Source organism: Chelmon rostratus, chromosome 17 (genome assembly GCF_017976325.1).
Source record: "Chelmon rostratus isolate fCheRos1 chromosome 17, fCheRos1.pri, whole genome shotgun sequence".
Taxonomy (NCBI): Eukaryota; Metazoa; Chordata; class Actinopteri; order Chaetodontiformes; family Chaetodontidae; genus Chelmon; species Chelmon rostratus.
Genome location: NC_055674.1, coordinates 14,645,527 through 14,660,168, shown reverse-complemented (window position 1 = coordinate 14,660,168; position 14,642 = coordinate 14,645,527). Strand labels below are relative to the sequence as shown.

Below are 14,642 nucleotides of genomic sequence, written 5' to 3'. Positions count from 1 at the left end.
AAATGTTAACAGTCAATGCTCCTCCCTCTGATACACTATTTTGCTGATACCCTTTTAAAAACCTTGACTGTAGAGCTTTTACTCGTAATGTCGTTATTTTGTGACGTTACACTGGTACTTTTACTTCAGTGAAACATGTAGCTTAAATACTTGCAGCAGTGCGGGCGCAGTCGCTCCTCGTCTTCCTCGGCTGTGATGACAGGAGTCTGTGATGTGTGCTGAAAACTTCCTGTGAAACAGAGTTTGCTGTGGGCTCCTGCGGAGAGCCTGCCTGGCTGTTATTGTTTACGGTCAGACTAATGTAAAGTAGGTCATGGAAAAAGGGAAGCTTTGCTAGCCACTCGTTCAGCTGTCGTATATAAACTATCCAGCAATAGGTGGCTTCAAGGAACAACGTCTGTGTCAGTGATTTTTACGTGAATGCTGGTTGTGAACAACAGGCAGGTAACGTTAACGCTCTCCTTTAATCCAGTGCTGATAGTGGCGCGCAGCTAACGACAGCTAACCAAGTTAGCTAGTTTATGCTAGGTCTGAATCTGCATCACCAGCTAAATCATTCCGCCTCCGATCGCCCTTTTCTTATTACATGGCTGATAAATCGTGAAAACACGATAGTCAACGACATCTACCAGTGTACAAAGCTATAGACACTTGCATAAGCAGCAGTGTGACTAAAATTGTGACGCCTCTGACCTTTTTATTGCCTGCTAACATGTTAATGCATGCGCCGTTCAACGGGCTGAAGACTATGTTGCTAGCGTTAGCTGCTCTGATAGCTAGGCTAGGTGTCTAACTGAAGCTAAGAACAGTAATTTTATTTTAATTTCACTTTGTATAATAATTATACTGATGACTACAATGATCTGTTGACTGGGAACATTACGATAAATTAAGCAGACAGATGTTGCTTGTGTAATTATTATCCTACAGAGAGGAGATGTCAATGTGGGAGGCTGCGGTTAACGTTGCCCCACAAAGTGTCTCAGTGGGCTAAATTGCATTTGGTAAGATTGCAAATTACAAAGTAGGATGAGTTTGATGAGTGCCGTCGAGAAAAATGAAAGGTGTAGCAAATGTTCCTTGTTAAAAACCACATCAGTACAACATGAAAAATAACAAAATTCTGTCATACAGCTTATGCAAGTGTGAGTCTAGGTCTTTGAAACAAGAGTCAGAGGACATGCACTTGCACAAAGCTACAAACGGCAGTGTACAAAGCTATCCAGGTTAACTGCCACATAAGCCTTCAGTGCCTGTCCCACAAGATAATTATGTAGTCATTTTGTATTTCAGCAGCTGGACTGATGCTGTTCCTCCAGTATCTGGATTAAAACCCGATCTGCCTGGCAGGCTCTTCTACTGGTGAGACTCTGTTGCTGCCATGTCCAGGCGAAGCAGGAACAGTCGTGCATGGCGATACGTTTGGGGTGGGATACGGCGGGATGCTGATGCCCGGGCGCTTGTGTTGGCCACTGAGAATGAAGAATGGAGTTATGATCGCCTAGAGGTAAGCAGACAAGGGCTGCTGTTTTCCCAAGGACCCAAAGCTGTGAACAGATACGAAGTGTCAGTGGACATCTAACTTTTTGCTGGTGTCATATGATGCCACTTGTTTACACTCCAGTTAGAACATAGGCTGTGTCACCATGAGCAGGCAAAATTTGCCTTAGGAAGCTGGGTCAAACTTACAGCCTCTATTTTGCCTTTGGTCATTATAAACAGCGTTTGTTTGTTGATGCGAATGTCTGTAGCTTGAAGCAAAAGTTTCAGTTGTTTGCATACTTTGAATCAGAACTAGTATTTTTTTTCCACAAACATAAATGCAATGTAATGTGTGCATTTTACTGTCAAGATCTGGAGATGTGTGAATTTTCCAATCCAGTGCCCAATTTTGGCTTTGTAGCAGCCTAACATCGATACCGGTGCTGTGTTGTTACATAAGCAATGCTGCTGACATTTGCGTTTGGTCTTTCTATTTACATTGTTTCTCTCCAGTACAGTGATTCAGACTCTGAGGCGGACTTTTCAGCAGTGATGGTGCCTCCAGTCCCCAGTGCAGTGCCAGTCACTGGAGAGTCCTACTGCGGCTGCGATTCCCAGGCTGAGACCAATTACAACCCTCGTCTGCGTGGTTTTCACCAAGTGAAAGACTGTCACTGTGGAGAGGATGACCAAGGTACAAGACAACTACTGAATTTTAAGGGCTAACTAATATAGAATGCACCCATTTTATAATTGACGCATTGATTAAGCGACATCACTTGAATAAGCTACTGTAGCCAATCATGTTATCTTTTATTGAGCTCTGTGATTTGCTCACATACAGATTATATGAATACATTTTTCTGTACTAATTGATACAAGGTAAAATGGCACTTTTTTAGTTGGCAATGACTAAATGAATTACTTTGGATGTTTCAGAGTTTGACTGGGTTTGGGATGCCAACAGCCGATCAACAGCAACATTACTGAGCTGCGACAATCGCAAAGTGAACTTCCATTCAGAGTACAGCTGTGGCACAGCAGCAATCCGTGGCTCTAAGGAGCTGGCTGAAGGGCAGCACTTCTGGGAAATCAAGATGACGTCCCCAGTGTATGGAACAGACATGGTAAACCTCTACCTTTTTGTACTTCTGATCGGTCTTAACGTTGATAGATAGAAGAATAAAAACTCGCTTAAATTGTCCTTAGTTGAATATATACATTTTTTCTTACACAAGTGTGACATCAGAGAAGAGACTGGTAAAACATATATATATGAACACAGTCATACCAAAAACTTAAAAGTAACATTGCATTTGCTCAGCTTCATACAGTATGTCCAACGTCATACAGAGTCATGTATTATCAGTTCCCTCCCATTATCAGGGGAGTCAGAACATCATCAAGGTCAACATCTTAGTGCTGACCTCCAGACACCTTGTGAAGGATGTAACTTCTGTAACAACTAACCATTTCAAAGCATAACTTAAACATTCCTGTATAAATTACTCCCGCATCTCCTAATAGTGACCTGCTCTTATTACTGTGTGTAAACAAATTTCCCCCCAAAAAAATCCAAAGGTAGAGCAAAAGAATAATCCATGCAGAGGAATTTGTGTGCAAGTTAATTTGTCTCTGAATTGTTCTTTATTTCTGTCCAGATGGTTGGCATCGGTACTTCTGAGGTCAATCTAGACAAATACAGACACACATTCTGCAGCCTGCTGGGAAAGGATACAGACAGTTGGGGACTTTCTTACACTGGTGAGATTAACACAACATGCTAAGATGTAACAGTAAGTGCTCACGATGGTTATTGTGGGGATTAGACGTCAGAGGTTTGTCTTTCTTTTGTCAGGCTTGTTGCATCATAAAGGGGACAAGATGAACTTCTCCTCCCGGTTCGGACAGGGGTCCATCATTGGAGTCCATCTGGACACGTGGCACGGCACACTGACTTTCTTCAAGAATCGCAAGTGTATAGGTTAGTACTAGTGTGCAAAGTCCACTACTGACAACAGCGCTGGTAGTCTGATTCCTGTTTTAATGAATTGTAAGGATGCACCAAGCCAACTTATTCCTTTCCTGCACCGATTGTGATACTCCAACTCAGGATGTCCACCCATACCAATTACTGGTCTGATAAGAGTACTCTACTGTGTAATATAGCGCAACAGATACTGGATTTTTAAGGCTAAAACTGCTGCAATTTCCTGTTACATATCGACCAATGTATACACCAGCACCAGTAATATCAGCTGACGTATTGGTCTTGTTGATTAATCAGTCTAGGTCTGCTGTATACCTCACTGTCAATATTGTTTTATGTAGGGGTTAGCAAAGAATACTGTGGCACTAAGCACTGTGTTTGTGGCCTGCAGTGACTTAATGAATGTGACATTTTATGATACCAATACCGATCTGGCTTATTGGATCAGTGCTTTCCAATAACTTGTGTGCAAATTAGTGCAAATTTACAAATCTTAACTATTGCAAAATTGTTGATATTTGCTGAATTTGAAACTCAGCTACTATCTCTTCACCGTCCGCTAGCTGTCTGGTCTGTGTGGTCTCTTGGGGAGAGCCACACAACACTATTCCGGCCTTTCAGCAATAGGTGGCGTTTCTGGTCGTGCACAGGATGAAGGGAAGAGGAGGGGAGATTGGGGGAGAGAGGTTGACTTAAAATCTGGCATGCTAAAATGTTATGGCATTGCATTGGGAGAGCTGGCAATGTCAACAACTTTCTCCAGAATGCCTCACACCACCTTTAACTATATGCCCATATATATGAGGCATACTCTGTTTAGTGGGGATTCTGTGCAAACGTTAATACATGGCCCACAGAGTGGTATGTAAAGAAGATATTACACATGAACATAAAAACTTTATAGTTTCCATTCTCGATCTAGGTGTTGCTGCCACAGAGCTACAAAATAAGAGGTTTTATCCGATGGCGTGCTCCACCGCAGCGAAGAGCAGCATGAAGGTGATCAGGTCCTGCTCTGCACCCACCTCTCTGCTCTACCTTTGCTGCGCTCGCCTTCGCCAGCTGCTGCCGGACTGTATAGACACGTTGGACGTGCTGCCACTGCCACCTGGCCTTCGTCAGTTGCTCCACAACAAACTGGGTTGGGTGCTCAGTCTTAATTGTGGCACCACAGAAGACACCCCAGATGGACCTGAGCGCTCCTCACGCTTGCCTGCCCCCCCCTTGGCTGGACCGTCCTCCTCTGAGAGTGACTCAGAAGGTTGTACATCTGACCCTGAAGCCTGTCAGAGGAAGAGATGCCGCTGGACATGACTGGACATCTCAAATCCTACCTCCTCTTAAACACTGGTAGACGTTACTGTCTTATGGCATCTAATCTAGTGTTTCCTACCTGCCTCAAGCTTTCCTCAACATCAGTGTTGTCCAGTAGTGAAGAAAATAGCCAGGATCAGAGTGCTATGTAGGTGGGAAACGGTGACAGCGGAACTACTGCCTGCACGTTTTTACTGTGATCTCCTCTCATGCCATTCAGATGTCTTCATGCTCATCATACATTCAGTATCCAAACCAGCTTCAGTAATAAGTGAAGAATGCTGTGTTGTGTTGTTAGCTAGCATAACTTGTTGCCATGCGTGTATGGGGATTTGTGAAATGGTGTAGGGGTGGACTGTACAGTGTAACACTGAAGTCACTGTGGCCAAATTTTGGTGGTCATCATGGCATATCTACAAAAAGGGGGTTTCAGAAATGAGACTGTATATTTTCTGTGTTTTCATACTGTATGCAAATAATGTACGTTGTTCACAACCGAAATACTGTCAGAGCATTATCGCAGTAATCTGTTACCTGTTTTACTGGCATCTGCAATTTTCTGTTAGGTTGACAAAGTGAGAATTAGTGCGACACTATTTCCCATGAGTTGGTCAGACAGGAAGTTAAAATAGGTCATACTCTTTATTTCTAACCCACAGGTTACAGCTCTGAAGCAAAAACTGTCAAAAATGTGCGATGAATGTACTTTGCAGCTGTTAGTCCTCCAAAAAATGAAAATACTCCTTTCGTGGAACGGCCATCATCTTCAAACAACTTCTACACCTATGATTCCTCGTCAGATAATTCTTGTTTCTTGAGAAACTTCAGAAAAAGTTGCAAGTCAAATATTTGTTACATTTAAGGCAACATCCATCTGTCACCAGCTTTTTAAAATCTCCTGTTGAAACCTGATAAACTGAACTATGGAGTTTGTCTTTTCTGAAAGATGTAGCTAGTATATGTTTTTATTTAGTGTAGCTCTTTTAAATCTGATCATGAGATGTGTGTCACTCAGAAGAGACTGCCACACATTTTACGCTAACTTTTCATCACTCTTACACCTTATGGTTTCTTTTAGAGCTTCTTAAAAAACATAGTTTCTTTAATTGACTAAATATGAGATTATGAGCAGTTTTAATATTAAGCTTCTTTGTACTTTATGCAAGCATGTTCCATCACTTCCTTTACCAATTCTGGACTGTAATTTATTAAGCGCGTACTCTACTCTAAATACTTTTAGTATGAAACACAGGCCCCATGGATCAAAAAGATGGCAGCAATAAGTTGTTCCCCATTTAAGTATTCACAACAGAAATTGAGTTTCACTATGGTTATAGAAACTTCTTGCACTGCTCCTGCAGCAGCTTAGCATGTTTCTTACAATAATAATTTTTAAAATATGGCTGAAAACACAGTTTACATGTTGCGCTACTGTGATCACAATTCTGACTTAAACTGTAGAGTACATGGAACAACAGGAGAGATGTGGATAATGCTGCAGGTGTGGAAAAACAAAATACAAACATTTTTCAGTCAACTTTCAAGCCAACATGGGCTGAGGGGTTTTGAGATCAATTTAAGTATTAATTGATCATGAATGACTGAGGAGGGGAGTGTTACCCCTGGGTCAGACATGGAAATAATTCTTATGTTTAGTTTCTTTGGAGTATAAAACTATAACAATGTATGTATTAAAACAGTGTTTGACACAGGTGTTGAAGCTACACCGTATGCCAACTGCTGCCTCGGTCACCGGTGTTTGATCATGTGCTCTCCTCAAGGTCTTGGTTTAAGCTAACATTCACAAAGACTAAAGGTACTATGCAATACAAGCATCTTATGTAAGAATGGTTTTCAGCATTGGGTGTTGAAGAATGTCATGACGGAAGCACAGACACAACAGTGGTGAAGGTACCAGAGGACCATGCTCATTAGTCATGAGTGTTGTGATGTTACACACTTAATTCTGTCCAGTTCTGTAATGATTTATCAGACGTATCACTATAGATCTTGTAATGTAACCACCAAGAGGTTAGTTGTAGTCCAGCATATGGATTTTATGTCTTTTTTTTCACAGTATCTGTATTCACATTGATGCATCCAAGCACTTTTTCTTACTGTTCTACTGTAAATAGGAAAATCTAAGTGTTTCTTCTATAACATGTCATATTAATAATAATGTATGTGAAGGCCTTTAATCATCTTTTTCTGTATAACTTATCAGCATGATTTTCAGCTGAAAATAAAATGAATGCTAAATATGCACAAAGGACTGGATGTTCTTATTAAATACAAGGAAACTAGTACCAAGGAAATTTCAATTTCAAGATGTCAAAGTCTCATGGTCAGTTACAATGCTAAAAGTTACGATTTGTGTTTTTCATTTTACATAAAATGTTGCAGTAACACTTAATTTAGTAACAACATTTTTAAAAAGACTTAGTAGATGTAGTTTGACCATTTTGCTTTATTTCTGGAGTGAAACAACTGAATTACAAAAGACATTCTTTCATCTATCATGTGGTCAAAATGAAGCAAAACATGGAAACAGTTCAGTTCTACAATAGCCTCAAGTCTGCACTAAAATCCATATCAATTTTAAATAAAGTAAATAAATCATCAAATTAATGGCAGTGTTGCTTTGAAACAACATTTTGATCTTCAAAAAAAAAATAGAATTGGAACATATATTGGACAGTTACCTGAATACACACCAAAAATCCAATTCATTAAAACATCAGGGTTTTCTGCAATAGGGGTACTTTAGAGTGACTTGAACTCAGTATTTTGTATTTTAATATTTTGTTAACATTTAATTTTCCCCAAGCGGAACAAGAAATGCACTGCTCTGTTCACAGGGAACTCTTTGTGGTCGGACCAAGTGAGCGGAAGTTGTGTGCCGTGCTTACCGAGGTCAAGTGGAATTGGACGGGCTCACAAGGTACGTTAAGGTATTTTCAATTCCAGATATTTGCAAAGTATAAACAGTGCCGATAGTTTATTTATAGTTAATTAAAATCAGTCGTTGTTAATACACTAAACGATTTTGTAACATTTTTTAACATCCAACGCGAGCTAGCAGATTCCGGTTAGCTCTGTTAAGTCAGGGTTATAACATGTTTGAGCTGTCCATTGCTAACAGGCAAACATGAATTAGTTTCTTTCTAACCAAGGGGTCCTTCAATTTCAGATGTACATAAATCACTCAAATCTCTTGCAGGATAAACACCGACCACTGTGTCATTGAGGATTGTCGAGTAGCTCCTGTACATCCCAGTCATGGCTAAGAAGAAGCGACTTCGCCTCATAGCAGAAATGGCTCGGAAGATCCGCGCGTACCGAGAGCTAAAGAACCGGCCGCGAGAGTCCCAAAAGTACGCACTGGACTATGAGACAATGAGGCGGCCGCACACAGGGAAGATGCTGCCCGTGCTGGCCTGGCAGGATGTCCGCAGGGAGACTCGCCTCTTCTCCCTGCTGGCAGGCATGAGGATGTTCGGAGTGGGTCGCCTCTTTACCCGCAAGTCCTGGCTGGAGGACCACACAGAGCCCAGCTACTGGCAGATCACCAAAGTCAAGGTGGACTACACATCTGAGGTGAGAACGGGCAACATCCCGTTCACATACACGGCCACTGAGTGTCAAGTCTGCACATTATCAGTCTAAGTCTAGAATTGATTGAAAAAAAAAAAAAACAGTCTGGTTTGGCCTGACATCTGATAGGATTCCTGTAACCAATTGTCACCTGATTCTTGTGTTTTCTAGAACATGGATCATGGCAAAGCATGGGGGATGCTCACCTACAAAGGTAAGATTTAATCCTTTAATCCTGTTTATTTGATTTGAAATCATGGCTTAACAATTTATAAACATTTACCTGTGAATGCAATCGAGGTCACCAATGTCAGGCTGTGTTTTTAGACTTATTACAATTAATCAGACTACTTTGAGGCCAACAAAGATATATATTTATTTATCCACCAGTATTGGTTTCATGATATTGTGGAGAACACTTTAAAACAGCATTCTGTTTCATACAATTTGCAGAAAATATAACTGATATATTGAACACTTAAAATAGCGTATGCAACAGCATATATAACATATAAAATAGTAAACAATAAGTGATAATTATTCTTGAAATAAACTGCATGTAGCGACTTTGTTGCATTTTGTGCTTTGCAGGAAAACAGGAGAGCGAGGTTAAGGAGGTGGACAAGGTGATGTACCACGACTGGCGCCTGGTCCCCAAACACATGGAGCAGCAGTTCAAGAGCTGTGAGCCGCACCCTGAGCCACCTGTGCGCTATGTCCCGTACCCTCCCCTGCTCCGCGCCATGTTGCTGGCCCAGCACAGGAAAACATATGGCAGCATACTGGCAAAGGAGCTGGCCTTGCCTTTAAAGAGGGACATTGTGCTCAACAAAGACTATTTCCGCAGGCAGGAACAGGAAAGGCAGAAGACAGAAGGGACAGCAGTCTGATAGTGGTGGTTCTGAAACTGAAAGTCTTGGACATTTTGGAGAAAGTCACTGCTAACAGAAGTCGTAAGTTCTTCTGTCCAAGTACACTGGAAGCCCTTGCCTCAGTGTCCCACTAACTCCTGGACTCAAATGAGTTTTCTGCCATTTCCATCTGAAGCAAGCCTCCCTGTATGTAATATGTATCTGTGTAATATGGTTAATATTAAATTTGAGATTAAACATAGCTGCTATCAGTGTTTGTTTTTTATTCTTTTGTGAGTGTGTTATAGAATCTTTCCCAGATGACTTCAATGAGTTAATTACAGCCTTGTAGCACTGGGAATGCGCAGTAAACACTTAATGTAGTTATAACTTGGGACTGATACTTTAACATCTTGTAATCACCTTTTTCGTAGCAACAGAGGAAAAAGAGTGCCAGCAGATTTGACCATCGACCACTCAGGCAAAGACGATGTTAAATTTGGTGTTAAAGGCCCTACATGCTCATGGTCCACTAACACAGGTGTTTGCGCTGATTTTTTTGATGAGACTTCCTGGTAAATGTGCCTCATGGTTGTGCCATAAATAAACAGTATTACATTATGGGCCGATCTGCTCAGAGATTTTTTTAAAAATTGATTTCCACTCAAAAATCGTACGTCAAACCCTACAGCATTTCCAGACTTGTATTACTCTACAGGAGCCTTTGTTGTTTTATATTACCAATTAAACATGAGAACTGGGATACAAGGAAAAGTAATGAAATCGAGCTTCACAAAAAATAAAATTTGTTTGGATAACTTGGTCAAAATTAGAGTGATGCCAAGTTTGAAAAGTGGCTGATGTTATGCTACTCTAGAAGCTTCTGATTGAGTGGTATGTCATTGTTAGCTTCTGTTATGTTGGTGCCGCTTTACTGGTATATGGCACTTAAAAACATTATTATACTATACATTATTATAACGATATACCTGTACCACTTCCATAATAACGTGCCACGTTTATGTGCGACACAGCGGTGGCATTTCATGGGGAGTGCCATATGCAAGTCGAACAGCATCTACATACTGAAGTTAAAGCGGCAAATCGCTAACAATCTGCGAAATAAGTAAGTCAAACCTAGTCTGACTTACCTTGTCAAATTTGGGATAGTATATCAAAATGATAAGTACAGTTAAATACAGCATTTTTTGGACTTCGGATGCGATGTAGAGAGCTAGCAAACATTTTAACTGATGTCCTGCTTTAGTACTTTATGTCTTTCTCGGTGGAAACGGGCTTCCGTAGATTTTGCGTAGAATTTGCTCCTCGTGAGCCTCAGAACACCACGTGCCCGCGCTTTGAGGGATCGTTCCTAAGCAACATGCGTGCGTACGTGCATGACGACGTCGTCCTTCCCTCCTTCCTCGCGTGCTCCGTCCACCGGCGACAATGATTTGCCTGTTTCTGTCCATATTTGCTCACATCTTCCAGTCAGGTTGGTGTTTATGTCTGTTTATACTTCATGTATCATTCACCGACTGTCACTCTGAGTTTCACTCTGTGTAATGTGCTCACAGTTTCCGCCATGTGTGGTCAGGAGACGCGGACACACCGGACACAGTCCTCGGCTAGCTAGAAGAGGAACAGTTAATCGGTGAAACAGCGGTGTCATGAAGCCGTCAGTAACGTTGATAGTGCTTTTGTAACTAATTTTGGATCACACAATAGCCACGTAGAGTCGCTCGGCTTTCAAGTGTGACATAACACCCGGACTGTCTGCGTTTTACTAACGTTACACTTGCAGCAGCTACTCCGTGTAACAACCAGCAGCTAGTCCATGCGTCCTCACTGTAAAATAAGTTGATTCATCATCCTATTAATAGCTCATGGGTCAGCGAGCTGTAATTGGTGCCTTTAGGATTCATGTGGAGCCTCTGAGCGCTGATAGGCTGCTGCAGGAGGAGCGCTGCAATGGGGCCGAAAAAAAGGTCACAGCGAGATCTGCATGAACTTCAAGATTTGGTGGTGAAACACGCCCGGATTGAGGAATCTGGTGAGAGGCAATTTAGGCCGAAATAATCGATACTGAGCCTGCTGTGGCTGAGAGGTTTGCCGCAGAAGTTTGTTAAAGTGCAGGGTTCAGACATATTTCCTGCTGAGTGAGGGGACTACCTTTTTCCTACACACAGATTTTCACTTTAGCTGTAGCCAGAAAGTGATATTAGTGGGTCAAACCTGTGTGTGCACTGCTGCAGGGCTTTTTATGTGCATCCACAGGGTGCGTAGACTACCTACAAACAAAATTAACTGTGTATGACACCGGCTGCCATGTAACATGGATCAGCACCACGCAGAACTCAGCTGTGTCTGCTTTGGTTGTCTGTTCACGACTACACGCTGCATTTGTCTTCACCACTGTCTGTTGAACAAATGATGCTTCCTCCTCCACTCTTTAACAAGGTGCATGCAAGCAGCTCTGGGTTGTGTGGTGACCATTGCTCTTCACTTTAAATACTTGCAGGTTTTGCCTTCATTTTGATGCATGTTTTTCCTGCTTGTAGGCTGGACTGGTGTGAATGAGCGCACCTTCATTGCTGTGAAACCAGATGGTGTGCAGCGGAAGCTGGTGGGAGAAATTGTGCGTCGCTTTGAGAGGAGAGGGTTCAAACTAGTGGGTCTCAAACTTGTGCAGGTATTTGGGGTGTCTTTCCTTTTATTCTCCCTCAAGACTCATATCTCCAAAATAGTTTGTGGTCCAAATAAATAGTCATGGCCAATACAATGAGTTAATGATATTTCTTTTATGTTTAATTGAATATATCTGTCTTGTGATCCTCAGGCATCTGAGGATCTTCTCAGGGAACACTACTTTGACCTGAGGAGTAAGCCTTTCTTCAGACGACTGATCAGCTACATGAGCTCTGGACCCGTCGTAGCCATGGTGAGATTCCTCCAGATAATATACATGTGACTATGGGATACTAAAGACTTTCAGAAACTGAGAGGGCATTTAGTTTTTGTAAATATACATAATAAGCTATAGTTTGCAGTCCTACTACAGCTTTGCCATTGTAGGTTTTTCAATGCAGACATTTAGAGATCAGGGCGGCCGATGGCCGATTATCTAATGTCGGTATCATGTTGACTTTTAGCATGTGATAAAATACAACAACAATAATAACAAATGAGACACAATTTTTAAAATCTTATTTAATGCTGATGTTATTGTCTGCATTGTCTCTGTTTGCTTAAGTAGATCTGCACTCTGTTTGCATTGCGCTACAAAATGTGCATTGTCTCTGACGTGTTTCCAGACTTTTTTTGTTTATTCAGCCTTGTGAGTGCAGCCATCAGCCGATTATCTCAAAATGCCAGATTAATGAGATGACCAATTAATCAGTCTATAACAAGTGGAACTGTTGTGTTTTATGGTTCTCTAGATGAAAAGGCTGAAGCAAAGCAGCTGATTTTGAGCCAGTAGTTTTTGTCTCATCAGACTCCACACATGAATGTGATAGTTGTTGGTGCACTTAAGCACACAACGTAGGACAGTAAGAAAATATTTGATTAAATATGCTGTTTGTAAGCATATTTGACTCATACACAGTGTCATGAAACTAGAGGCGTAGTGATCACATGTAACACAAAGGAGTAACACTCTTGTAATATTGCCCAAAATGTTGCAGTCATGTATGTTTCTTGCATTTGTTCAGGTGTGGGAGGGGTTGGACGTGGTCAAGACTGCAAGAAAGATGATGGGTGAGACGAACCCCGCAGACTCGAAGCCTGGAACCATCCGAGGAGATTACTGCGTGGAAGTGGGCAGGTAAGATCACCTGATGGTTCGGTTCTCCTCCTCCTGAAGGAAACAGAGGGACAACAGGCCTTTTTCCACTGCAGACAGTTTTCTAGTAATTGATGTCTAATTTGGTAACATTTTGGAAGTTGGGAAGGGTGGCCGTGCAGTTTAGTGTAAGTGTACAAAACTCACAATTATGATGTGATACACCTGTCACAAACATGGTCGGCACACTTCCACAGTGTAAACAGCCAGCTTTGTGTTCCCTCTAAGATCTTTTTTGTCTTTGAATAAATTCCATTTTTACTCTGGATTAAAAAAAAACAAACCTAATGATAAATAAAAATAATAATGTGAATGATGCACCATAGTATTTTTTTCTGTAATGGAAGGGCCAGTTTTTGTCCAGGGCAGATACAGTTTCTGTGTGTCTGAACATCCTGAACGTGACTGTGCGTGTTGCAGGAACGTGATCCATGGCAGCGACTCGGTGGAGAGTGCCCAGAAAGAAATCTCTCTATGGTTTCGACAGAACGAGCTTCAGTGCTGGGAGGACAGCAGCAGCCACTGGATCTACAACTGACCGTCTACATTTTCTGTGTGTACACCGTCCTGTAGGCAAAGCAGAGCTCTTTTATGTTCGTATCATTACAAGACATCATAACCTCAGAAGACTTTTTTTTTTTTTTTGCTTTAGTAGCTTGTAGCCACATGGGAGAGAAAGTGTCATTGCTGTCTTGCTGCTCCTTTTTTTCATAAAGTGTATTTTTTATATGACCGACACTAAGCAAGCAATAATTTGATCAGCAACTCAACAGTGTCTGCTTTTGTTGAAGTTTTCATTGTAGTCTTTGTTTAGTCCAGTTCATGTTTACAGTTTTTAAGCAAGATGGGAATGTAGAGCAATAAAACGTTGTGATTCATAATTTTCATCAGAGAATGACAAGTATAAAAAACTGCATGTAAATTCACCCTAAAGGCTAATTTCAATTGAAAGTACATGAAACTTATGTGCTGGGCAAAGTATTTGAATTTGTAAAATTCTCAAATACAGAAATTGTTTACCAGCTCAGTTTGTTTTGGATTCAGTTCTGGCTAAAATTTGCACCATCACACAATATCTTTTTTCACCATTTGGAATGAGGCTCCGTTTAACTTTTATGGTGAAAAATCTAATAGTCCTTGTAATGAAAACCCAGCCACATGGGAGCAGTTAACATATACCACTAACATAATTATTGCCTTTTTACAAAGAGATGATTTTCAGGTTCCAGTACCTAAATTTAAATTCTGTAAAGTTGTAAAAAGAGATCATCACATCACATGGGACTACTTGAATGTAAAGGGTAGAAGTTTTAAAGTACGATGCTTAACTAAGGTTTTCGAGGAGCACACAGCTCTGATTATGGCTTTATAAAGTCAGAATGTCAGGCTCAGTTTCCAAATTGAGGAGAAACTGCACTTTATTTAATGTGCTTACATCTTCTCTTGTTCTATGAAAGTGTCATTTTTCCAGTTGCTGCTTTTGTCACATTCAGGCTTTTCTGAAATACCATGATGCTGTACTTATATTGGAACTGTCAAAAACAATAAATCTGATCATCTTTTTTCA

General features: G+C 41.1%; 3 protein-coding genes across 9 annotated transcripts; all 3 read left to right on the top strand.

Moving 5' to 3' along the window:
• The first annotated feature begins 226 nt into the window (after window positions 1-226).
• spsb3a (splA/ryanodine receptor domain and SOCS box containing 3a) lies at window positions 227-7,044 on the top strand. Of its 4 annotated transcripts, none has more exons than XM_041957002.1 (7): window positions 227-440; window positions 1,294-1,507; window positions 1,996-2,176; window positions 2,422-2,609; window positions 3,144-3,246; window positions 3,341-3,466; window positions 4,395-7,044. In XM_041957002.1, the coding sequence occupies exons 2-7, from the start codon at window positions 1,382-1,384 to the stop codon at window positions 4,784-4,786; spliced, it is 1,116 nt and encodes a 371-aa protein (XP_041812936.1). In that variant the 5' UTR covers window positions 227-440; window positions 1,294-1,381; the 3' UTR covers window positions 4,787-7,044. The 4 variants fall into 4 exon arrangements, with proteins under 4 accessions (XP_041812936.1, XP_041812939.1, XP_041812938.1 ...); XM_041957005.1 differs by having other exon boundaries at window positions 227-444; window positions 1,351-1,507; XM_041957004.1 differs by having other exon boundaries at window positions 227-444; window positions 1,297-1,507.
• A 612-nt stretch (window positions 7,045-7,656) lies between these two features.
• On the top strand, window positions 7,657-9,503 carry mrps34 (mitochondrial ribosomal protein S34). Of its 2 annotated transcripts, none has more exons than XM_041957530.1 (4): window positions 7,657-7,737; window positions 8,007-8,383; window positions 8,552-8,594; window positions 8,972-9,503. In XM_041957530.1, the coding sequence occupies exons 2-4, from the start codon at window positions 8,066-8,068 to the stop codon at window positions 9,268-9,270; spliced, it is 660 nt and encodes a 219-aa protein (XP_041813464.1). In that variant the 5' UTR covers window positions 7,657-7,737; window positions 8,007-8,065; the 3' UTR covers window positions 9,271-9,503. The 2 variants fall into 2 exon arrangements, with proteins under 2 accessions (XP_041813464.1, XP_041813463.1); XM_041957529.1 differs by having other exon boundaries at window positions 7,662-7,727.
• A 1,130-nt stretch (window positions 9,504-10,633) lies between these two features.
• nme3 (NME/NM23 nucleoside diphosphate kinase 3) lies at window positions 10,634-14,633 on the top strand. 3 transcript variants are annotated; one of them, XM_041956697.1, is made up of 6 exons: window positions 10,688-10,726; window positions 11,150-11,284; window positions 11,793-11,923; window positions 12,071-12,172; window positions 12,945-13,057; window positions 13,496-14,633. In XM_041956697.1, the coding sequence occupies exons 2-6, from the start codon at window positions 11,203-11,205 to the stop codon at window positions 13,611-13,613; spliced, it is 546 nt and encodes a 181-aa protein (XP_041812631.1). In that variant the 5' UTR covers window positions 10,688-10,726; window positions 11,150-11,202; the 3' UTR covers window positions 13,614-14,633. The 3 variants fall into 3 exon arrangements, with proteins under 3 accessions (XP_041812632.1, XP_041812631.1, XP_041812630.1); XM_041956698.1 differs by lacking the exon at window positions 11,150-11,284 and having other exon boundaries at window positions 10,634-10,726; XM_041956696.1 differs by lacking the exon at window positions 10,688-10,726 and having other exon boundaries at window positions 10,951-11,284.
• Window positions 14,634-14,642: the final 9 nt, after the last annotated feature.